The sequence below is a fragment of the Bufo gargarizans genome, chromosome 3 (assembly GCF_014858855.1).
Source record: "Bufo gargarizans isolate SCDJY-AF-19 chromosome 3, ASM1485885v1, whole genome shotgun sequence".
Taxonomy (NCBI): Eukaryota; Metazoa; Chordata; class Amphibia; order Anura; family Bufonidae; genus Bufo; species Bufo gargarizans.
Window position 1 is genome coordinate 111974358 of NC_058082.1, and position 26213 is coordinate 112000570.

Sequence of the window (26213 nt, forward strand, 5' to 3'; positions counted from 1 at the left end):
CTGGGAAAACTGGAAAGAATTACTGGGCAACTGGCAGAGGACTAGTCCTGTAGGGATCTCCCAGGTATGTGAGGAGATCCCTGTGGGCCAATTTGTAAAAGAAAATAGCGAGTAGCCACTCCCTTGTAAAGAATCCAGCACGAAAAGAGACTAAAAAGTATGGAATATGATCATTCATCAAGAGAGATAAGGGATGGCCAAGGGAGACAAAAAGCCACAACGGGAACCAATCAGGAGGAAGAAAATGAAAAAAAAAAACAGACAAAATGGGGAGTAGTCCAAGAGGAAAAGACTGCGTCACCGGGGATCAAAAGCATCACAGTTGTGCAGCAGAGAGCAATGCGGCAGCAAAAGCAACCTCCGCCACTGGACAAAAAGAAGACTGAGTGATGCTGGAATCAGGACCATATCATGACTGGCATTAGACAGCCTGAGGAAACTAAGCAACCGCACTGTTAAAAGAAAACAGGTTACAATACATGAGAGCATATACACTCGCCGGAATACACTCATGGAAGCCGATTCAAAAGGTAAGGTTCGCAGCATACACCTCCGCTTAAAAAGGAAATGCCCACTAAGGAGCAGGTATTGTGGTAGACAGATGCCCCCAGAGCGGTAGAGGCTTGTTGTGAGACTTCTAACAAAAGAAGCTGCTTGATACTCCACAAACTGCCTGGATCAGACAGACCCAACTACAGGCTGAAGAACAGAAATACCGTAGTGATGGGTAGAAGCAAAGTTGACGCCAAAAATAGCAGAGGTGTGTAGATTCGTCAAAGACCATCTACTGTCACCGTGTAACGACTCTGCCTGAAGGGGACAGTGCGGTCATCAACGGAATGCATCGATTGGTCCGAGATGGGATAAATACATCTCCAGGAGAGAATGTGATGACCAAGTCTGACGTCACAGAAACAGAGAAAATCTGGACCTATAAGAAAAAAAAATAGTGCAGGTGTTCCAGAACAGTAAGAATCCACCTCAGGAGTATGGATACTGGCCAGGTAGACCGAAACATAATCTGAGGGGGTGCAACCAGTCTTCTTGCAGAGGGGCATAACGTAGAAAGGGTGTTGCGTTCCAGCAACGAAACATCTATTAGCATTGACAACATACGACAGCACCATAGTCCTGTCCGGTGAGAGGGGAAAAGCAGTTGATGCACAGTATTTGTCCCCTACATAAGGACATGACTATTACTCATCTCTTAAAAGAGGCAGTGTTGATAGTGTCACAGCATCAACAGTTAGTGCTAATATCCCACTTGAAATGAGAACCGTGTGGTAGACCAAGGTCAGAAACCAGGGAGAACCCCGCAGAAGTGAATGGCTCATCAGCTATAGCATGCATACTAACGCAAATACTCCACCCAAGGGGGAGACTGTTCAGTAGGAGCCATGGCATGGAGTGCTAACACAAATCCTTCCCCGGAGAAGAAGCCCATACAGATAGTAACCACCGAAACAAGGGCTAGCGCAATACCCGAGAAGAATGATATGCAGCGCTACCATAAATACTCCCCCTGAGAAGGAGGCTATACTGTAGTAGCCACGCCACCTGGGAAGGAGGCCCTACACTACGATAGCTAGTGCTAGCGTAAACACTCCACCTGCGGAAGAGTACGTACAGTAGTAGCCATGGAATGGAGTGCTAACCTAAATACGTCACCTGACAAGGAGGAGAGCTAGAAGTGGAAACATTATTCAGAGGCAGTGTAATATTCAATTTGCTTGGTAGTTTACCACCGAATTCTCTTCTAGGACAGATACACCACCTAAGTAGGTGTCGAGTATCATGACCAATCATGTAGTGTGGAGTCCCACCAGGACTTAAAGTGATGTTGTGGGGATACACCCTGGGAGGACAGGGACTGCCACGTCGGCATTCAAAACCTAAGGGGATCATGTGGTAGTAGGTGCCGTATCCAGTGGTTGCACCCGTATTCCGCTTGTGGGGGAGGATCAGGTAATAGTAGGTACCGTCTTTTGGCATACACCCCCGTGGAGGAGGAAGAATATGACAGGAAATATAGTATCTGGTGCTGTGGCGTAGTAGACCTAGTATCCAATGGTGGTGCAACTACTTCACCCGTTCATGTGAATACTAAACTTGCGCGAGTAGGTAACACAGGAAATACTATCCACTGATAGAGCAATTACCCCACCTATGGAAAGGGGTAATGCGACTGCCTGTGCCGTCTCCAGTGGACGTGCAGTTACGCCAGCTATGAAGGGAGGTAATGCGACAGGCTGTACAGTATGCAGTAGTAGTGCGATTACGCCACGTATGGAGGGGGAGTAATGCAACAGGCTGTACCGTATCCAGTGGTTGTGCAATTACGCCTCCTATCCAGGGGGGTGATGTGACAGGCTGTACAGTAGCAAGTGGTCGTGCAATTACGCCGCCTATTAAGGGGGGTAATGCGACAGGTTGTACAGTATGTAGCGGTAGTGCATTTACGCCACCTAAGAGAGTGTGAGGCATCCAGTGGTAATTACTCCACCCAAGGAGTAACACAACAGGATGTATGGTCTACGTGGGTAGTGCAATTAGTCAGTCTATGGATGGAAGGTCATATGATGGGACGCACGGTATACATTGGTAGTGCCATTACTCCATCTATGGGAGGAGGGGAATATGGATGTACACTTAAGGGGGAACGCGACAGGATGTACAGCGCCAGTGCGTGTCCGTGGAAAACATCCAGTGGACTTGTTGCAGAGAGGTGCGGCAGTAACCGCATGCACACCTTAAAGGGGGTTAATTCTGCAACAGACACCACACTCAGCACTTGATAGTGCCAGTGTACTTTATATATAAACATATAGTCGTGTATTCAAAAACTGACACCCCTAACCCCAACTGGAGGCAAGAAGGGGTTAATTTTAAACTACACAGCCATGTAATGGGGAAGCCAGCCTCAGTAAGGTGGCAGGCAAGTAAGGTTTGTTTTTGTTTTTTTTTGGACAGAGGGGCCGGGGGTGGAGGTCAGCAGAGTCCTGGAGAAGGGGGATGTCTGGGCGCGAGATTTCAGTCCCCGTCCACCAAACTCCAGGATGGAGTGCTTGAGTAGCCGCGGGCCGACCGGAACAAAAGGCCGGGAAGAACGGCCATGGGATTCCCAACCCCAGGCCGAGTAGACCTGGGACGGGGGTATTCGACAGCCAGTAGCTGGATGCAGTGGTCGCCTCAGGAGGGGATGTGACCGCTGAGAAATGGTACTGGTAGGCCCCAGAGGAAGGGGGTGGCACAAGGAGAGAATCCAGGCCGGGGGAGAATGCAGTAGGAAAACAGCACTTGGCCGAGGAATAGAGGGCTGGAGAAGGGAGGAGGTTATACTCGCCCTGTGTTCACAATACTCACACCATCTTCATCCTCTTCTGTTCACCCCCCCCCCCCCTTGGAGTACCAGCAGGGTCACCTCTTCAGCCACTACCACCGAGGTCGTAGTGAGGCTGGAGTGGAAGGGGACCACTGCAGAAATGCAGGTGACCTGATGGCTGGCAGGATGCAGGGGAGCTGCGCCGCCCCGGTCCACTTTTGCCTTCTTGGGGGAGGTCGGGTGGTAAGGGGAAACGACACTAGCCTTCCTCCTCGGGTAAACAGAGGCCGGGCGTCTGTTTCCTGTAGGGAAAAAAGGAAAAACAACAAAAGAAGACGCCTCCTACAGACACTAAGCTAAAACGGATTAGTTCAGAATAAGCAGGAGGGATATGAGAGGAGGAGCTAACACTTTTTTTTGCCTAGTGTCGCCTCCTAGTGGCAGCAGCAGCAGCTATACCCCATGGTCTCCTGTGTCCCCCAATGATACGAGCGAGAAAAGGCATGTTTTTCCTGCTCTACATAGTGCTGTCAGCAGTTTAGCACTTTCAAAACGGACGATAGGCTCCCTTTTGAGATAGTAGATCAGAAAAATTGCTGCTATTCTAAAATGACACTGCAAGATGAAAACATCTGTCAGAAACGTGTACCAAGTTGTAGTCAGCCTAAGGAACGCTATGGGATGTATTTTGAGACAAAGCCACCTACCTGTAGCCACAAGGTGGTTAACTATAGTGTAGTTGTCTTCTGCACCCAGGAGACAGGACGGGAAGATGATACTATGAAATGGAACATTGTCCTTCGCCATAAAGTTATAGAGTTGGACCTAAGACAGACAATAAGTAGAAACTGAGCTAAAATAAAAATAGTAAGCATAGCATGTGTCCGAAAATACAGGATGTGATGTTGCTATGTAATGAGATATCACATATCCTGATCAGAATGCTAGAATAGAGGAAGAGGAGATGCAAAGCATTACATCAAATCTAACAAATTAATAAAAAGAAATTGCCCATAAAGTCTGTAATAAACATTAGGAGCCCAATTTCAGTTTTCTGGTGTGAAAAAATTGCAAACTGCGTGTTTATGACTTTCACCTCCAGTTGTGCAACTTTTTTGCACGAATAACGTTTTACTGCTGCCTTTGCCACTAGGGCACATGTATCTTCCTTTAGAGTACTTTCACACTAGCGTTTAAGTTTCCCGGTTTTGAGTTCCATCATAGGGGCTCAATACCGGAAAAAAAGCTTTAGTTTTGTCCCCATTTATTGTCCCCATTCATTAAGGGACAAAACTGAACAGAATAGAATGCTCCAAAATGCATTCCGTTCCGTTTAGTTGTGTTCTCATACCGGAGAGCAAATCGCAGCATGTTGTAGTTTGCTTTCCGTCCTGGAATGCGGAGCAAGACGGATCCTCCATTACCCCCAATGCAAGTCAATGGGGACGGATCCGTTTTCTCTGCCATAATATAAAACAAATCCGTCCCCCCATTGACTTTCAATGGAGTTCATGACGGATCCGTCTTGGGTATGTTAAAGATAATACAACCGGATCCGTTCATAATGGATGCAGACGGTTGTATTATCAGTAACGGAAGCGTTTTTGTCGATTCCTGCCGGATACAGCAAAAACGCCAGTGTGAAAGTAGCCTTACTCTAGTTTTCGGGTGTAGAAGATGACTGAAATCTATGGCAGCCAGGGACTGTCGTAGATTTCAGTTCAGTTGCATTGACGGCGAAGGGATGCGTCTAATTTATGATGAGGTGCACGCCTCGTCCTAAATTGGGTGCAGCATCCGGCATCGTGCGGGGTTAATATAGACCAGTGTTGTCTGTCCGATGAGAAAGAGGTCTCCTACTATTGGACATGGATACATCCGCAAGTATTAAAATGATGCAATTAAAAGATGAACAAATTGATTGGTACAAATTGATTGGGTCAGCAAAAAAATTATTGTGCAGCGACGGGCTGTCCCTGCAATCTCCTACCACCTTACTGACAGGGCAGGACATCTTGCCTGGCCCTGACAATCCTGCACCTGCGAAGTTGCTCCGATAATGGCAAAAGCACAGAGTCTGCTGCCACTGCCAAAGCTGCTGCCCTTCTGGGTCTCAGCGCAGGTGCGAGACAGTCAGGGCCAGGCAAGATGTCCAAGTGGCAGGGAGAAGCCTCTCGAGTAGTGGGGACAAGCCCCTCGTTGCTTAAGAACTCCGATCGATTCACTCATCGCTAGACGCAATATAATAAGAACATAGACTGCACTCCAACCTGTTTAGGATTTTTCCACCACTTCTCCCACTGGTCTGTGTAATTGGCAGTAATGGAAATATACCCAATTGGAGCATCAAACCAGACGTAAAACACCTGGAAAAACAGAAGTATTGGTTATCACACACAGTGAACCGGCGCTTTCCGTCATCTGAATGGGGTCATTTCTGTTTCTTCAACTGAGCAGGACAGTTGTAAACATTTCTAGTACAAATCGTCCGCACGTGAATTCGGTGGGTGGTAAGAGAAAATTCACCTTGTCCGTGAAACCTTCCAGAGGCACAGGGGTGCCCCACTTCAAGTCCCTAGTGATGCATCTGGGTTTCAAACCATCCCGAATCCAGGAGCGCGCTATGTAACGGGCATTTGCTGTCCAGTCTCCAGTTGCCAAGGACTGTTCCAGCCATTTCTCCAAGCGCTCTTCTAGCTGTCAAGGACGTATATGAATAGCACTTAGTAACACAACGTGTAGTATTTAACTTATGTACAATAAAACATGGTAAAGAGGGTGAAAAACGAGATTTTTGTATAACTTACCAGTAAAATCTCTTTCTCGCTCTTTCCTTGGGGGACACAGAAGACCTTGGGTATAGCTCATCTCCATAGGAGGCGTGACACTAAGTGAAAACTGTTAAGCCCCTCCTCCACAGCTATACCCTCAGCCTGGAGAGAGAGACTGCCAGTTGCGTGTCCAAGCAGTGAGAAAAGGCAAAGTCCAACAAGGAACCAACAAGCCAACTACCCAACGGGTAACAAAAACTTGGAAAACGTACAGAGAAAAAACAATGAATGGGTGGGTGCTGTGTCCCCCAAGGAAAGAGCGAGAAAGAGATTTTACTGGTAAGTTATACAAAAATCTCGTTTTCTCGCCCAGTTTCCTTGGGGGACACAGAAGACCTTGGGACGTTCAAAAGCAGTCCAAAAGGGGGAGGGACCACAGCACCAAGGTGAAGCACCCGAAAGGCATCAATGAACCGCCGCCTGTAAACCCAGGCGGGGTAAGGCAGCATCTGCCAAAGTCAGAGTATGCACCCTGTAGAACTCAGTAAGGCGTGCAAGGCAGACCTGTGGCCGCCGTGCCCAAATGCACGGCCGAAGCCCAATGCCTCCGGCCCAGGAGGCACCGACCGCTCTGGTGAAAGGAACGGTGACACCAAAGACAGAATCCTGCCCTTGGTGCGGTAACCTCAGCAATAGCCAATCTGAACAAGCGGAGGAAAACCACCCTGGAGTCTGTCAACCCTATGCACAGCCCTCCTGGAAACCCAAGAGGCCGAACGACTGCAAGAGTCGGAGATCTCCAAGTAAAAACGGCAAGGCCCAAACAACGTCCAAATAGGTGAGGTGTTGAAGCGAAAGGCAAACACCACCTTCAGAAGGAAGGAAGGAAGGAAGGAAGGAAGAAACGGGATGCAGAACAGCCCTGTCCTGGAAAAGACAAAGCTCGTAACAAAAAAAGGGGCCATTCCGGCACCCGTCAGAGACACGACTGATACGGAACACAACCGTACAGGACAGAAGGGGTAGAGAGAACTCCTGTAACGGCTCCAAGGACAAGAATGGAGCGCCGAGAGTACAGTACAGAGGAACCAAAGAGCCACTCCGAGGAAGAAGGTCTGGACATGCCCCGAGGGCCGGGGAACGCTGGAAGAGGAAGGACAGCGCCGACACTTGACACTTCAAGCAAAGGAGTCCCAGTCCCAGGTCCAGGCCGGACTGGAGAAAGACAGAACCATGGGGGGGAGAAGGGCAGAGTGGGGAATGCCCAGCTACCCACCGACACCCAGACAAAAAACCCTAAGTCCAACGACAGAACCTGGACGAAACACAGCCAGGAGCGAACAGTAGCGAGCCCGCTGGAGTCACCTGGGCAAGCGGATAAAAACCCAATGTGACCAGGCGCAGACCAGTAACACGGGCAGAAGGGTCGGCAAAAACTGGTCCCGTCGGCCTCCGAGCAACGTTGTCCCGTATCCACCCGGAGTGGGGGAGCAGAAGGACAGACGGAAGGGAACCGAAGGGTCCGCCCAGCATCCGCCAGATGCCAGGACAAGACAGGACAATCTGGACCGAAGGGCAGTCCCCCCAAGTTACCAAGAAGGTAAGTCTACAGCAGGACCATAGCCTAGAATGGAAAACGCAATCTGCACCCAGCGGGAGGACAGAACGCGGTAGACCCAGCAAGAGGCACACAGCAAATACAGCCAGTGTGAACAAGGGAGACAGTACGAGACCAAAGGAACACCGGAACCATCCACATGAACAACCATGCTCCCCCCAGAGGGGAGGACAGTGAAGGAACAGCCTCTGAAGCCTGGCCGGGCAGAAGCCACATCGGCGTGATCTGTACCGAACGGGGAGCCAAACAGAGCCGGCGAGACAAGGTAGTCGAGACAGAGGCCGGCATCACACCCCCCAACCGAAAGGAGGAGTGGGCAGCAGGGAAGTCATAGGACAGCCCAAAAGCAGAACCCTGCTACACTGTGAGACGCCAGGTTCACCGCCTCGCAGAAGGCAAATACCCTGAAGAACCCAAGGTGGAAGTCCTCCGGACCTGGGTAATAGAGCATCCAAGAGAAGTTGGGTGATCTACCCGAGAAGAGTGGCCCGAACCTGGTAGCAGATCAGACCGAAGCGTAGAGGGCGCCAAGAGGAAGGACTCATACCACACTGCATCCGAAGAGGAGGAAATGGTAATAGGCGAAGGAACCATAGTCCCGCCAGAGCCAACGAAGAATCCGAGGGGCGCTGCAGACAACAGCACGCATCTAGGAACCACGAACACTTCCCGGGAGGAAGGGCCAACGAAATGAATGAGTACCACCCAGCTCGGTGCAGTAGAGAGCACAGAGCCCTCCGGGTCAGGTGGACAGAACGATCTCTGTAGAGACGAGTGCAAGGCTTGCGGCAAGTAACCCAAGAGAACAAAGGGATGTCGCAGGAAGGAGGGGAAGCATACGTACGAGCAGCCCCGTAAGCAGTGAGAAGGCCAACCCACCTACGGGAGGAGAAGGCAGAAACGGCCCAAACAACGCACAAGAACGGCCGCTCCCTGCAAAAAAGACACTCAGAGAAGAGGGCCAGCCACAGAGTGCCCCAGCATCTATGGAAGTGCAAAGTGCAACCTGAAAGGGAGTTATGCATAAGCCTAGCATGGCACGCGATGGAACGTAAGCAGTCCGCCCCGAAAGAGGGGAAATGTACCTGGCAAACTGCAGTCGGCAAGAATGCAAAGGCCCACCCCAAAAGGGGGTGACGCCTAAGGCCGTACCTACTCCAGAGACATAGGACATACCATACAATCCTGCAGGAGCGCAGGAGGTCCACCTAGTGAAAGGGGGACATGCACAGGGTTATCCTAGCATTAAGAGAGCGTGCAATAATTCCCCCAACACCGAACTTTGTGAGAGTGCAACCACTCCGCCAATGAAGGGGACATGTACAAGTCCAGCACAGCACGTACAAGGACAGCCGTGAATCTCATGAGCGTGCAAAGGTCCGCCCATGGAATGAGGGGTGGTCACACACAAGGCCAGCACCGAATCCAATGGGAGTGCAAGCGTTCCACCCATGTACGGCGCTGGTGCGATGTGTAAACATGACGCCCGCTTGCACGTGCAGCGGGCGTCATGCACATGGCCAGCATCTCATCCAGGGAGAGTGAGAGCACCCTGCCATGTACGGGAGTCATGCACATAACCAGCAACGTACTGGCGAGAGACAAACACAGTCAGTGAGAATGTGTGTATGTCGCCTGAGGAAGGGAGGCATGCCCATGGCCGGCAGCGAATGCGAATCCAGTGAGAGTGCGTACACCGCCCACGGAAGAGGGGCCATGCACATGGCTGACAGCGGATCCAGCGAGAGTGCAAGCACCCCGCCATGGAAGGGGTTCATGCACATGGCCAGCAACGCACCGGCGAGAGAACAACCACAGACAGAGGGAGTGTATGCATGCCGCCTGAGGGAAGGAGGCGTGCCCAAGGCCGGCAGCGAATCCAATGAGAGTGCAGCATACCACCTATGGAAGGGGGTCATGCCTATGGTCAGCCGCAAATCCAGTGAAAGTGCAGCGTTCCGCCTATGGAAGCGTGTCGTGCACCTGGCCAGTACCGCATCCGGTGAGAGTGCAGACTTCCGCCTAATAAAAGGGGGACATGCACATGATCGGCAACAAATCCAGTGAGAGTATAGCGTTCCGCCAATGGAAGGGGGTCACGCACATGGTCGACCGCGAATCCAGCGAGAGTGCTGCGTTCCGCCAATGGAAGGGGGACGTGCACATGGCCAGTACCGTATCCGGTGAGGGTGCAGTATTCCGCCTATGGAAGTTGGTCACGCACACGGCCGGCAGCGAATCCAGTGAGAGTGCTGCGTTCCGCCTATGGAAGGGGGACGTGCACATGGCCAGCACCGTATCCGGTGAGAGTGCAGTATTCCGCCCATGGAAGGGGGTCACGCACACGGCTGGCAGCGAATCCAGCGAGAGTGCAGCGTTCCGCCTATGGAAGGGGGTCGTGCACATGGCCAGCACCGCGCCCAAGAAGGTCACACACAGGGCCAGCCCGCAGCCAGGGAGAGTGCAGTATCCCGCCTGGGAGGGGGGGGGGCCATGCCCATGGCAGGCACCATACCCGGAGAGGGTGACGAATGCCGCCCACAGAACTGACCGCATGCACCTGGCCCGCGCTGCATCCCGGGAGAGGGCAAGAAACCGCCCAAAAGGGTAAATGCACCTGGCAGCGACGCAGGCTGGGAGCGCGAAACCATGCCGCCTATGGAAGGGGGGCATGCAGACAGGCAGCACCACTGCGATGAGGCTGCAGCGTCCTGCGCAGCCCACAAGAATCTGCCAGACATCTGCCCATTCATTATTATTTCATTTTTTTTTTTTTTTTTTTTTTTTTTTTTTTTTTTTATTTAAAACAGCCTCTCTGAGGCTAAAGGGGAACCACCATATAGGGCACAGATTCTCTTGATGCAAGAGAAAAAAGGGGTGGCCAACCATACAGGCCCATTGGGAGCCGGCCTGCACCCAAAGGGTTAACAGGGAGCCGGCCTGGGGGCCGGCGCTGCGATCCACTGGGGGCGGAGGAAGCCCCAGGCGGGAAGAATTCGCGCCTGGAGAAGTACCCGCCCCCTCCAACAAAGGCCAGACTTTCGCGGCCTAGTAGGCCGTAAAGCCGGGGCCTAAATTTGTGCGGCGCCCGGCCGACCGGGGCCGCATAGTATTATATACCGCCGGGACTGAGGCGGAGCGGCGCATTAAACCGGCCGCGGGAGCCCACCCCGCAGGCCGGAAGAGTCGGGCCCAAATGGAGTGCCGGAATTGCGGCCCCGCAGGCCCGATGGCGGCCCAGCAGGTCATTGCGGCGCCCGGCCGCACCGGAATGTCCATGCCGGCCGGAGGCGAGGTCTGTCAGGAGCGGGCCCCAGGCCCTGAGCAACGCTCCGGTAAGGAGATGGGGGGACCCCGAGATCGGGTGCCCGCGTAGTATCATATACCGGCGGGACATCAAAAGATAAAGGGGGACAGCAGCTGCATGTCCTATGGGGCCAGGAGGGGGAGGGGGGGGGCCAGGAGGGGGAGGGGGGGGAGCAGGGAGCAGATTGCCGCCCTGCGGCACCCCAGGGGCCTCAGTGGAAGGGTTAAGGTTTGTCCAGGGATTCGAACTCATGACCTCTGCCATCAGAGGCAAGGCATTCACCATCACAGCTATGAAAGCTGTTCAGAGAGGCACAGTATGGGCCATGGGGGGGGGGGGGGGGGTTAGGCCCGCAGGAGACCGGGTGGTGGTGGTGGTGGTGGAAAGGGGGGGGTCGTAGGGCTGGAGAAGCCAATCTCTCACCATAGCCGTCTTCACCCTCGGTCCATTCCAGCAGGGGTCAAAATTTAAACAAGGAGAATCAGCCCTGCAGTAGCAGGGAGTGTCTTGCCTCCTTGGACACTAAGCAAAAACTGGCAGTCTCTCTCTCCAGGCTGAGGGTATAGCTGTGGAGGAGGGGCTTAACAGTTTTCACTTAGTGTCACGCCTCCTATGGAGATGAGCTATACCCAAGGTCTTCTGTGTCCCCCAAGGAAACTGGGCGAGAAAACTGATTTTCATTATACAACATCCACACTATTCCTCAAGCACAAAGCGTTATTCTCCCCCCTCTCTGACAAATCATACTATAGTTCTGGTTTGCTTTGGACCATGATAGATGACAGTTTTAAGAGAAAAAAACTGTACAGAGGATTTTTCATTTTTGCATTTTTGTTTTTCACCCCCTGACTTTCTGGGGCCATAACTTTTTTTTATTTTTCAGTTCACATAGCCGTATGAGGGCTTGTTTTTTTTTTGTGGGACAAGTTGCAATTTCTAATGGCACCGTGCATACGATGTAGTAGGAAGCTGAAAAAATGGTTGTAAAGGAAGATACTAAAAGGATGGCACTCGCACTATCTGGCAATGAGGAATAGTGTTTTGGTAAATATGAAAACCTACTATAGTCCTATCTGCGCGGCCCTTGCAGTACACAATATAATGTAATAACTAACAGGTAGTAACCTAGGAACGCCATAACTGCGACAGCCTCGGATCATTCAGTAGGACCAAGGCTGCTGCAAACAGTGTTCGGCTCCCCTGATCCCCATTAGAGGGGACTGTTCCCGTTTTTTTTTTTTTTTTAGCTACCAGATAGCGTGGTCACATTTGATTGTTAAATGGTTAAATGTCTGCGATCGACGTTACATGTGTGGCACTGGGCAGGAAGGGGTTAATGACCTATCCTAAGGATAGGCCATCAACATCTTGAAGAATCCCTATTTTATAGCGGTTGGTCCACGAATAGCGCCACACACAGGGTAGGCGATAAAGTTATGATCGCGGGAAATCTCACTGCTGGGAACCAAACTGATCATGAAAACAGGGTCCGCTGTGTGGATGGAGCAGTACTGCTCGCGTGTGACCACTTCATGCAATTCTATGGGACAGCTGAGCTCTGTACTCTGCAATCCCATAGACTGTGAATGGAGCGGTGCGCACACGTGTGCACTACTGCTCCAACCACAAAAGGGACTCGGAGACCCCTGTTTTTGTGACTAGTGGGTATCCCTGTGGATAGGTAATATATAGGGATGAGGAAATTCTGTTTTCAAGTTCGGCGTACAAGGTTCCGTTATGGATTCAGCTACCAATGATCATAAGTTATGGTCTGTGGTAACGGAATTCTTAGACAACCCGAACCCTGTACGCCGAACTTGAAACACAAGTTCGCTCAACACTAGTAATAAATATTGTTAGTGGGCCGAACCTTTTAATGCTAAACGCTTTAACCCAAAGACCCTTTTATCTGTGTCAATGATCTGCCGAACTAACGTCATCAATCACTGCCCTGTGTAAACGTGACGGGAAATCACCCAGCAAGCAAACGCTAGTCTGTCATTGAAGGCATCCTTCATGCAGGAGTAAAATGCCGACTGCACATCCCCTATGTAAACAGTAGGATGACTGCACCATTTATAGGTACTAAACAGATCAGGGGTCAGCAACTTCCGGCACTCCAGCTGTTCTGGAACTACAACTCCCAGAGTCTTCCTGTCACTTCAAAAGGAGTTACAAGAACAGCCGTGTGAATGCTGAGAGTTGTAGTTTCACAGCGGCTGGAGTGCCGAAAGTTGCCGAGCCCTGTGCCAGATCGTTGATAATATCCGTCTGTGTAAACGGCCCTTTAGCAACAAGCATCTCAGCCATCAAATGCACAGTGGTACAGAACACACCTTTGGCAGATCCAAGAAGAGATGTTGAGAGGATTTGATCACGGGAGACTGTTTGCAGACTTTGCACTGAGGTTTCTGTTTAAAAAATAAAATAAAAAAAATTCATTCATTTCCAGAATTAAGTAAAATCTGTGATTAGAAAAGGACACAAAACACAATTAAAAAACTCTTCCATATAAAATGAGCCGTTTTCACATTGGCCCCTACAGCATGTACAGCAAGCTCTTCACTACAGCAGTGCAGGCCTCTATGATCAGTAAGAGGAGGCTGTGCTGCTGGAGACTAGATAGGCAGGTTACTACTTCTATTGAAAACCACATAGTAGTACTGCACTTGAAAAAGAGTGAAATCAATGAATGTTTGGAGAAGATAGCATAAACCACTAAGGGCCTGACGGGTCATGAACTGGTCACTCATGTCTGGCATAAAGCATGTCACTTTTTCCAACTTTTGGAAGCCAAAAGTTTCAAAAACGGATTTTCCTCCTCTTTACACCATACACAGCAGATTTTTTTTTAAAGGCTTTGCACACCGTTGGGAAAATGTTTTTTATTATTGTGTTGTACTCATTTTGAGCTAAAAATCAATGTATTTAAAATCTGTCTTTATTAACAAATATGGCATCCTTTTTTCTGTACAGAGCCGACATGCTCTAGTAGCAACCTTCTGATTCTCTGTCTTTCCCGTCAGACCAGGAGCTGACGGGCTCCTTATCTCTGCTCTCTGACATTATAAACACTCATTATAGCTCAGTTCTTATCTAATTGATAAGAATTTGGCTTAAATAAGTGTTTATGACCTCTCAGTAGTTTAGAGATTAGGTTTATTAGGTGACAGAAAGTGAATGTACCAGTCACACAGTTAGAAAACCAGTTAACCCTTTGTGACAGAACAGCTCAATATTTTTTAATAAAGGCCAATTGAGAAAAATGATTTTTGGCCAAAAATGGAGTAACATGCAATTATAAAAAAATGTGCCTCCAAATGTGTACATATCCTTTAAAACTGCTCATTGCAGATGCAGGAGAGCCCAGTTTAGGACTGGAAATGTGCCAAAATTATTAAAGATGCCTTAGTAATCGGGATGCACCACATTTATTAAGACTGGTGTACAAGATGTCAGTCTTAGTCAATCGGGGCCTAAGGACACAATGGGGGAGATTGAACAAACTGGTATAAAGTAGAACTGGCTTAGTTGCCCACCGGAACTGTGAAAAATTAAAGGTGGAATCTAATTGGTTGCTATGGGCAACTAAGGCTACTTTCACACCAGCACTTTCCCTTTCCGCTATTGAGATCCGTCATAGGGTCTCAATAGCGGGGAAAACGATTCAGTTTTGTCCCTATTCATTATAAAAACGGGGATAAAACGACATGAACTGAACGACATGCACCAGAATGCATTCCATTGCGTTCCCATGACGCACACAAAAGTGCTGCAAGCAGCATTTTTTGAGTGTGTCCTGGGATGCGGAACAAGACGGATCCGTCATGATCATGTAAGTCAATAGAGACGGATCCGTCATTACCATGTCAAAGAGAATACAACTGGATCCGTTCATAAGGGATGCAGACGATTGGATTATCATGACGGAAGCGTTTTTACTGATCTGTGACTGATCCAGCAAAAACGCAGATGTGAAAGTAGCCTAAGCCAGTTCTACATTACACCAGTTTGATAAATCTCCCCCAATGATTTTAGGTTTGCAATTTATTTTCAAAGAGAAGAAGTATCCAAAAACAGCAACTATCTGGAGGTACCTTTAATTCTACAGCATTAATGAGCTTGCCGCATTTGTCACATTGGTCCCCCCTGGCTTCTTCATAGTTGCAGAATGGACAGGTTCCTTCTACAAAGCGATCTGCAAGGAATCTCTGACAGGTCTCACATCGGAGCTGTGCCACTGTATCTTTCAGAAGCAAGTCCCTTTCCAGGAGTCGGTTGAAGATGTCCTGTGCAATTCTACAAAAAGAGGACATTGCATAAAATCTTGTAACCAAAATATTAGAAGGCATTTATGGCATAGTCTCACAGTGGATGACGTCAGCAGTAAATAGATAAAAACAAAAAGAAGGACCACACGCGAATCCAGTGTAACCTGGTAAACCGCACTTTAACGTTAGCTGGTAATCGCCACAAAAATGCAGTCAAAACAAGCGTGCGGGTCTAGAAAAAAGCTGGGCGAGTAGTGTATAACCGTGTGGGAGAAAAATGGTAATAAGCTAGACCGGGCTGAAATTAAACCCGCTACGGAGTAAACTAGCTATATACACCAATTAGCAATGGATACCCATAGCTCCACATCGGTCCTATTCTAAAGTCAGTACAGGGGACTGAGCCAGCAGTGAACATAATGCGGCAACGAGGAACAAACAAGGGGGGTGGGGGGAGGGGGACACAAATTATTTAAAGTGGTGATCAAGGCATAATGAATTGCCGATGTTGGCAAATATGAAAGGTTCTTATTCAGCATATCAATATACTATGGCATGTTCACGCGAGTCCCTGCTCAATCCCAGAGGCAAACAAGTGGATGAGGAACAGATTTGTCCGATAGCAACTTTTGATGCTGCTAAGGCTGGGTTCACACCTGAGCGTTTTACAGCGCGTTCCTACGCGCTGTAAAACGCTCAACAAGGAGAAACCAATGATTCCCTATGGGAATGGTTCTCACCTGGGCGTTATACAGCGCGTACGATCGCGCTGTAAAACGCCCGACGCCCCAAGAAGTACATGAGCTTCTTTGGGGCGTCTTGTCCCGCGTTCCCGTACATAGACTTTCGGGAACGCGCGACTGCAAACGCCCGTACAATCGCGCATACAGAGCGCTCCTTTCAGAACGCTCAGGTCTGAACCCAGCGTAATGCGCCGGCTCAGGAGATCTTGCGTAAACACTGGGACATTTTGAAAATGGACCCTGATATTGAGCATTTGGTAAGTGATCGTCCAGCCATCACTTATCGTAAGGGGGCGCAATTTTAAAGATAGGCTGGTGCATAGCTTCTGTCAAACCGTGGTTGTTAAAGGGAACCTGTCACTGGGATTTTGTGTATAGAGCTGAGGACATGGGTTGCTAGATGGCATCTAGCACATCCGCAATACCCAGTCCCCATAGCTCTGTGTGCTTTTATTGTGTGAACAAACCGATTTGATACATATGCAAATTAACCTGAGATGAGTCCTGTACATGAGATGAGTCAGGAACAGGACTCATCTCAGGTTAATTTGCATATGTATTAAATCATTTTTTTTACACAATAAAAGCACACAGAGCTATGGGGACTGGGTATTCCAGATGTGCTAGGGGCGATCTAGCAGCCCATGTCCTCAGCTCTATACCCCAAATCCAGGTGACAGGTTCCCTTTAAATCCCCTGGTGGGCACTTTTCGCTGTAGCGGATGTATTGCCTGCGATTCCATCAAAACCGGTCGGACATTTGTAAGCACAACCACTTCTAGGTCCTATAATATCAGATGCTTCATAAACTGCAGATTCAGGGTATCGAGATCGTAAGACTGTCCCCGAGGGGTGGTCATTTTGACCAGCGTGTCCTCCAAGAAGAGGCTCAATGGACGTTCAGGCTGGGTACAGTCCGCCCGTCGGAACTCGATCACATCTCTAATGAGTGTTTCATTGGTTAATAAATTGCTATGGTCTGTTTTTTCTGTAACCAGCACCACACATTGTTTGACTGATTATTGGAAGCTTTGTATTTTTTACATCAATTATGCAAAATATGATTGTTCCTGTCATTAGTGATAACTGGTGCTTTTGTTTGGTGACCCATTTTCTACAACTTATGGCAATGGGTCACTTGACATATTGGTTTCGACATGCCCCTTACATAATATTTACAACAACAGTTGGCACCTTATATTCACCATAGGTGACACATAGTGACCAATTTACATCTTGGCCACCTGGCGTAGGTTACTTGTGTCAAATGGCACAAAGACATATACAGCCTCTTATGTGGGTTTGTTCCCACACAGGGGCCATAATAACTAATAGTTTATTAATTATAAGTTGTTTCATATTTGCCAACATCAGCAATTCATTATGCCTTGATCACCACTAAAATAATTTCTCCCCCCCCTTGTTTGTTCCTCATTGCCGCATTATATTCACTTACTTTAGAAAAGGACTGATGTGGATTTACTCTGTGGCGCTATGGGTATCTTGGCGGGTGAACGAGTATGTATGTGTATATATATATATATATATATATATATATATATACCTGATAAGAAGCAACCTTGTCGCCGGGTAAATAATAATAATAATAATAATAATAATAATATTGGAGTCATGTATTTGACCCTGTTCACATATTCACCTGTATACTCAGTCTTAGTGCATTTAGTGGTGTGCTGCTACTTTATTTGTTTGCTGTATTATTGCCGGGTAGCTTGCACCTGCGATTAGTCTCAGGAGGTGCTGTTCCGTTTTTTGCTTATATGTATATTATAGAGGACTAGGCATCCTCTTTGGAACTTAGCACTCCTCGCCCATCCCCCAGCCCTTGGTGTTTTTAAATCAGAGTGAAAATGGAGCTGGACCCTCCATGTTAGAGTAGGTCCCACCTGATAAGAAGCAACCTTGTCGCCGGGTAGGTGGGCCCGACATATTTTTGATCAATAATATGCGCTAATAGCTTCTTTACTGCATTTGCAGTAAATAAATAATAATAATATTGGCGTCATGTATTTGACCCTGTTCACATATTCACCTGTATACTCAGTCTTAGTGCATTTAGTGGTGTGCTGCTACTTTATTTGTTTACTGTATTATTGCCGGGTAGCTTGCACCTGCGATTAGTCTCAGGAGGTGCTGTTCCGTTTTTTGCTTATATATATATATATATATATATATTTTTTTTTACTCCGTAGCTGATTTAATTTCAGCCCGGCCTAGCTTATTACCATTTTACTCCCACATCATTACAAACTACTGGCCCAGCTTTTTTGTAGACCCGCACACTTTTTTTAACTGTGATATTATCGTCAAATTGAGACGCATACCTCTATAACTGTTTTTCAGTGAAAGGTATTTATGGCATAGTCCCTACACACATATCCGCAAAATATGGACACCTTTTGTGTGTAATCCGCATTTTTCTCAGTTCCATCTCTAGAAATGACTATTCTTGTCCGCAACACAGACAAGAATAGGACATTTTGTATTTTATTTGTGGAATGGACACATCGATAACAGTGTGTTTATTTTTTTGCAGACCCACAGAAATTAAAAAGGTGTTATCCAATAGTACAAATCCCCTCCACAATGCCCAGGCTCCTCCTATAGACAACACTTAACCGGTCCCCGCACAGCCAGTGATGCATCTAGGCAGTGCAGATCAAAACATCTAGTGATGGGGGAGCAGCCAGTAGCAGGCCACAACTGTGACCAGCCTCCCTAGTGTCACCCGCGATGCTAGGAAGGCTGGTCACCGGCGCGGCCTGCTACTGGCTACACATCTACTCCTGGATTCCAAAGATGATAAACCACAGTGTCCTTCATATAACGCACTGATGATTTATTTAAAGAGGACATTTCACGGGTCCGGACATTATCATAACTAGCGGGTTGTGTAGGGCATACCGTTTCTATTCACCGTACCCCCCCGTATTGGTTTCCTGCCTGGTATGTAAATTCATACCATCAGTACAGGGAGGAGGAGATGGCCATGATTCTCAAGGGGAGTCTCATTCTCCCTGGCTGTGAGCTGTCCAATCACAGCGGAGAGCGTGGGGGGGGGGGGGGGGCCGTGGCGAACGGAGCTGCACATAGAGAAAATAGTAAGCACTGTAACATGCCATCACTATGCCCTACACAACCCGCTAGTTACATGATAATGTCTGGACACATGAAAGGTCCTCTTTAATATACCATAGCACGAAACCCAGCAACATAAATCATCACTGCATTATATGAAGCATGCTGCGCTTTATCAGCTTTGCGCCTCTCACAAAGCCCCCCGACAATTTTCTCAGAGCTTTTCAATAGCGACAAGAACAGCGAAAAGTCACAAAGTACGTTGCAAATATGGCGTGCACCATATGTGGTGCAAAAAGTGACTGTCGAGTTCACAACACAGAAACATTATATAATTCTTATGTGGCTTGCTCCCTCTAGTGGTAGCTGCATCTAGATCGGATTCTATTATTTAAAGGGAGTCTGTCAGCACATTTACCCCTTTTTAACAGTTGCCATACCGCTGTAGCCGCAACACAGATGATTAAAACGGTACCTTTATATGCTTTGGTGGACTTTTAAAACTGCCAAAAACGAACTTTGATGCATATGTAAATGAGGGCTCGCAAGTGCCCAGGGGCGGCGTCCACCGCGTTGGAGCCCAGGCAGCTCTGCCTTTTCGGCTCTTATCCCCGCCCAGCCTCTTCCTCTGCCCGCCCATCTGTTGTCTCTCCCCCTCAGCGAGATCCCGCGCCTACGCGCTGACTTCCTTGGTCGGGGCATGCGCATAAGCTACTGCGATGCCGTGCCAGCAATGGGCATCGCAGTGCGCATGCCCCGGCCAAGGAAGTTATCGCGTCGGCGCGGGATCTCGCTGAGGGGGAGAGAAAACAGATGGGAGGGCAGAGGAAGAGGCTGGGCGGGGATAAGAGCCGAAAAGGCAGAGCTGCCTGGGCTCCAACGCGGTGGACGCCGCCCTGGGCACTTGCGAGCCCTCATTTACATACGCATCAAAGTTCATTTTTGGCAGTTTTAAAAGTCCACCAAAGCATATAAAGGTACCGTTTTAATCATCTGTGTTGCGGCTACAGCGGTATGGCAACTGTTAAAAAGGGGTAAATGTGCTGACAGACTCCCTTTAAATGGAATGTGTAATCAGAATTTGATCTATTGTTTAAATTGCTTTTTTATGTTAAACACTTTTTTTTGCATTTTTGGTTATTTTTTTATTTTTTCATGTCTCTATATTTAAAAATAATAATAATTATGTATATAATCCTGCAATTTTCACACTGGCCTCCAGGTCTAAAATATGTTAAAGGGGTTTTCCCATAGCGGTATGCCCCCGTTCTCTGATAGGTGCAGATCCCCCCTCTGGGACCCGCACCTACATTGAGAATGGACCCCTAAAGATTGTGGAGGGCGCACTGCGCATGCGCAGCCTCCCTCCATTAATTTCTATGGGGCCGCTGAAAGCCGAGCGCTGACTTGGCTACTTCTGTCATCCCCATAGAAATGAATGGTAGTGGTGGCTGCGCAAGCACAGTGCGCTCCCATTCCATCCTATGGGGAGAGCGCTTGGCGGTGGTGGAACTTTGGAAACCCTGGGGTCCTCTGGCCACCACCTTCCCTGGTCCATTCTTAGTGTAGGTGCAGGTCCCAGAGGTGGGACTTGCACCTATCAGACAATGGGGGCACATCCTAGCAATATACCCCCATTGTCTGAGATGGGAATACCCCTTTAAGACCAAACATTTTAAAATATTTTTTAACATAAAAATGTAAATTAACCAATAAGTCATTTTTTATTGCACATTCCCTTTAACAGGATGAGAAGAGAAGCTAGGGATTTGGCACTCAGAACAAAACAGAGCGCGAGACCCTATCCGGGTTCTGCCACTATTCAAATTGACTACTTTCTTATTCTGAATCATATAGTAAACTATCGGTATATAATTGTATAATTTAATTATGGTTCACAAGAGCCTTCCAGGTTTAATACATAGATAGACACACACAGGCATATATCATTAACCGTCCTAAACCATTTTACATTCTAGGTCACCAGAGACTCCGTGTAGAACCAGGGGGAAGAGGGGAATTTTTGTCGTCTGTCAGAGGCACCAACGAACAGGGAAGGAGGGAGAGGTGAAAGAGCAGTCTAGTACTCACGTGGTTTGCTGTGGAGTGGTAGTCCTTCCAAAATAATCAAAGGAAATATCAAACCACTTGTATATGGCGGTATGAATAGCATTGTACTTGTCACAGATCTGCCGCGGAGTTACCCCTTCCTCCATTGCTTTGGTTTCTGTGGCTGTTCCATATTCATCTGTCCCACAGACAAACAGGGTGTTCCAATTCCTCAGCCGGCAGTATCTAAAAGAAAGATCAAAGCCAAAGGAGAACTAAGGTCACAAGCTTAAGCGAGGTCCTGGTTATGGAATATAGAAAATGTACTTCTGATGGCTGCTTTATTCCAAAAACTGCGCCACACCTGTCCACGGGCTGTATGTATAGTATTGCAGCTCAGCTCCACTGAACCCACATGGTTTTTGGAAGGAAGTAGTCCTGCTTTTCTTATCCTGGACAACCCCTTTAAACCCACAGTGGATTAGACGCTCATCACTACAACATGCATGCATTGTTACTATATACACTTCTTGTGCTTATGTATCTTTCCACTAGACCAATAAAGATAAACTTGAATTGGTTCATTGGCTTCCAACTAAATTGTCTCTAGTGTGTGGGAGATGGGCAATAACTTGTGAACCCTACTGGGGACAGTGACATACGGTCCGTGAGCGGGCCATAGTCCCGGAGCGGCATACATCGGGACATTATGAGTGCAGGACAATAGCCCCGCGGGCGGCCCGATGTGCACAGCATCATAGTAACCCATGACGCGGTGAGCTCCCGACCCCGCAATGTATGCCGCTCACGGACCGTATGTCTCAGACCGCATACGGTCGTGTGCACGAGCCCTAATGTGAAGGATTACAACATGCACCGAGTGTCATGGTTTACCTACTGAAAATTAGAGACATCTATATCACCAACCCAAAACTTCTGATCAATCTGCTTCCCGCTACACGCACACATGCCTTGTGGAAACATATGGGGTCATTAAGACCGACGTTTTAACCCCTGCACTGGCGGAGGATGCGCCGAAGTTATGCTAAGTTGCTGGCCTCTTACATAACTTAGGCGCATCCACCTCCTGTCTAAATCTACGCCAACTCCCTTGCTGGTGTTGATTTAGATAATTTTCTATGCCCAAAACAGCTGTAGAAAATGATAAATGAGGTGGGCTGGCCGGGCCGCCCCCTTTTGTAGACCTGGCATGAGCGGGGAAAAGTCACAGATTCGGCCGCAAATCCCCTTTGCGACTGAATCTGCGACATATTTGGCGTATACCTGATAATAAACGACCCCCCATAGTATTATGCCAAATCAGTAATGGCATGAAACTCACTCGCCCAATGAATTCTTGGAGTGGCTGGCCACAGTAAATAACCTGCTTCCTCATTTGTACGTCAGTCTTGATATCCCCCTGCGCCGCCGGACGATGCGCTTCATTTATGATGAGGCACGCACCTAGTCATAAATTAAAGCGCATTCTCTGCCAGTGCGTAGACTGAAATCTACAGCAGTTTTCTGGAGTAAATGATGACCTCACTCACTTTCCAAAAAGTGGTGACGGTGGTGTAGAAACGCCCCATCCACTTAGGTTTAGGCACCTTGTGTTTTAAAGAATTCCCAAACCTAGGGTTTACAACTTTTCTTTTTACGCTGGAAAAGTGGTCTTAGGGATGATTATTCCCCTCACCATGTATAACTACTTTATTTATTGTGTATGAACTCTGAGACCAAGTCACACTAATTAACCAGAATTTACTATAAAACGAAGGAACGAATGGCAGATTCAATTTTCTAAGAGGGCAGAAGTCACAGGGCAGTTCTGTACGTCATATGACATATTCATCTAATGCGTTGTTCCAATGTACAATGAAAGCGTGCGAGTTACATACATGTGTTAATCTGATTCAGTATTCTTGGAAAGAAGCCATTTCGACTCACGTTGTAAATCACATTGTGGACCAATTGCATATTATAAACTTACACGTTATCCAAATTTGTCTCTGAAGCAACAAAAAAATAAAAATAAAATCTAAAACATTCAAACAATTCTGTTGTGTTAGAAGGGTCCCCTGATGAAAAGCTGCTAGCAGCTGCCTGTCCATTAATGGTCCGCTGTAAGCCTCTGTTCAGACTACGTTCAAGCTTCCTGTCGAGAGGATTCCACAACATATACCTCCACAGATGTCCATGATATATGTCCCTGTGCAGGAACGTTGGTTCATAAGCTTCCACACTTCTACGGAGACATACACCATCCCAATGGAAGCCAAAAGGACAGGTGAATGAGGCCTATGATTACATTCTGCTACAAGCCCCCGGAGCATAATCTGTGGGGGAACGTGGCACTGAGTGGTTAAGCAAAGCCCTTGCACAGTTTCCATTGAAGGCATCGGGCTGCCATTTAGAGAGACAAGCAAATTGATTTGTAAGATTCGATTCATCTCATCAGATTTCTACACCTTTGAAGGGGTGTCCCTGAAGCTGAGGGCACTCACCTGCCGATTTATTGACAGGGTCAGACATCTCAGCCGCCCCTGACAATCTAACACCTGTGCCACTGCTCCGAGTGGCGAAGCCAGCCCAGAAATAGCAAAGGAAATATCAAACCACTTGTATATGGCGGTATGAATAGCATTGTACTTGTCACAGAGTAATCATAGAGACACTTCTTCTGGAACATTGACTGTTCATGCACAGTCGCTGCTCCAGTAGTGGAAGCAGAGCCTCTGGTGGTACAGGTGCGAGATTGTCAGGGGCGGCCGAGATGTCCGACTCGCTCAAGTCGCAGTGGAAACGTTGTCCGTTTCAGTGATGCTCTGTCACAGGTGCAGAACCTTGCTTGTTGCGATGGACTGATTCTTATGAATCGGTTAGCTCATCTCTACTGCCCATGTAACCACCATACATGTCAGGCCCCACAAGGTGAGATACCTTTGTATCTGCTCTCCATGCTGGCCAAAAGAGGACGTTCCCCATGAAGATAACTGAAAGTTAGTTTTATTTTTTGAAGCTAGAAGATCCATTTCATGCCGGTTACCCACTGATGGACAATCAGAAGTAAAGATCTAAATAAAATCTGGACTCTTCACTTAAACAAGATCTCACCTGGCATAGACGTCAGCACTGAGAACGGAGCCAATGATGTTTCCCAAGTGAGGAACGTTGTTAACGTAGGGCAGGGCGCTGGTGATCAACAGATTCTTCTCTCCATCTCTTGGAAGTCTAGAAGAAAAGTTTTTAGAATGAGAACTCTGATAACTGCCCACTACATTTTACTGAATATTAGGGATCTTCAATGCGAAGAGCATCTCATAAGCATCTTACAGGGCAAATAAAGCCCTTACAAGACATTTTTACAACTTGTGCATTACTGCGTGCCACTACATAATCAAATTACCATGGGGGGAGAATTATTACGACTGGCTTTCATACAGTCTCTAATTTGTGCCAAAGTGAGATGTGCCCAATATATTATCTGGCCATCAGTGTGCCAAAAAAACGAGATTTTTGTATAACTTACCAGTAAAATCTCTTTCTCGCTCTTTCCTTGGGGGACACAGAAGACCTTGGTATAGCTCATCTCCATAGGAGGCGTGACACTAAGTGAAAACTGTTAAGCCCCTCCTCCACAGCTATACCCTCAGCCTGGAGAGAGAGACTGCCAGTTGCGTGTCCAAGCAGTGAGAAAAGGCAAAGTCCAACAAGGAACCAACAAGCCAACTACCCAACGGGTAACAAAAACTCGGAAAACGCACAGAGAAAAAACAATTAATGGGTGGGTGCTGTGTCCCCCAAGGAAAGAGCGAGAAAGAGATTTTACTGGTAAGTTATACAAAAATCTTGTTTTCTCGCCCAGTTTCCTTGGGGGACACAGAAGACCTTGGGACGTTCAAAAGCAGTCCAAAAGGGGGAGGGACCACAACACCAAGGCGAAGCACCCGAAAGGCATCAATGAACCGCCGCCTGTAAACCCAGGCGGGGTAAGGCAGCATCTGCCAAAGTCAGAGTATGCACCCTGTAGAACTCAGAAAGGCGTGCAAGGCAGACCTGTGGCCACCGTGCCCAAATGCACGGCCGAAGCCCAATGCCTCCGGCCCAGGAGGCACCGACCGCTCTGGTGAAAGGAACGGTGACACCAAAGACAGAATCCTGCCCTAGGTGCGGTAACCTCAGCAATAGCCAACCTGATCAAGCGGAGGAAAACCACCCTGGAGTCTGCCAACCCTATGCACAGACCTCCTGGAAACCCAAGAGGCCGAACGACTGCAAGAGTCGGAGATCTCCAAGTAAACAACGGCCAGGCCCAAACAACATCCAAATAGGTGAGGTGTTGAAGCGAAGGCAACACCACCTTCAGAAGGAAGGGAGGAAGGAAGAAACGAGATGCAGAACAGCCCTGTCCTGGAAAGGACAGAAAACTCATAACAAAAAAAAAAGGGGGCCATGCCGGCACCCGTCAGAGACACGACTGATACGGAACACAACCGTACAGGACAGAAGGATAGAGTGAACTCCTGTAACAGCTCCAAGGGCAAGATTGGAGCGCCGAGAGCTCTGGATATAGTCCCCAGGGCGGTACCGAAGGACAGCACAGAGGAACCAAAGAGCCACTCCGAGGAAGAAGGTCTTGGCAGGCCCAGAGGGTCGGGAACACTGGAAGAGGAAGAACAGCGCCGACACTTGACACCTCAACCAAAAGACAGAACCATGGGGAAAGAACTTCAGAGTGGGGAATGCACAGCTTTCCACAGAACCCCAGACAAAAAACCCTAAATCTTACGACAGAACCTGGACGAGACACAGCCAGGAGTGGACAGCAGTGAACCCGCTGGAGTCGCCTGGCAAGCAGGCGAAACCCAATGAGAACAGGCGCAGACCAGTAACACGGGCAGAAGGGTCGACAAAACTAGCCCCGTCGGCCCCGAACAACGTTGACCCGCATCCACCCGAATGGGGAGCAGAAGGACAGATGCAAAGACCCAAAAGGATCCGCCAGACGCCAGGAGAAGGCAGGCTAAAGACCA

General features: G+C 48.3%; 1 protein-coding gene across 2 annotated transcripts in view; it reads right to left on the reverse strand.

Annotated features, from left to right (window-relative positions):
• Positions 1-26213, reverse strand: part of MARS1 (methionyl-tRNA synthetase 1) — a 63950-nt gene that overhangs the window by 17163 nt on the left and 20574 nt on the right. For both annotated transcript variants that reach the window (XM_044284741.1, XM_044284739.1), the window contains exons 8-14: positions 24295-24411; positions 21223-21426; positions 15116-15317; positions 13355-13429; positions 5849-6019; positions 5593-5688; positions 4030-4147 (exon numbers count right to left, since the gene is read on the reverse strand). In XM_044284741.1, coding sequence (XP_044140676.1) covers positions 4030-4147; positions 5593-5688; positions 5849-6019; positions 13355-13429; positions 15116-15317; positions 21223-21426; positions 24295-24411 — 983 coding nt within the window. The remainder of the gene's footprint in view (positions 1-4029; positions 4148-5592; positions 5689-5848; positions 6020-13354; positions 13430-15115; positions 15318-21222; positions 21427-24294; positions 24412-26213) is intronic.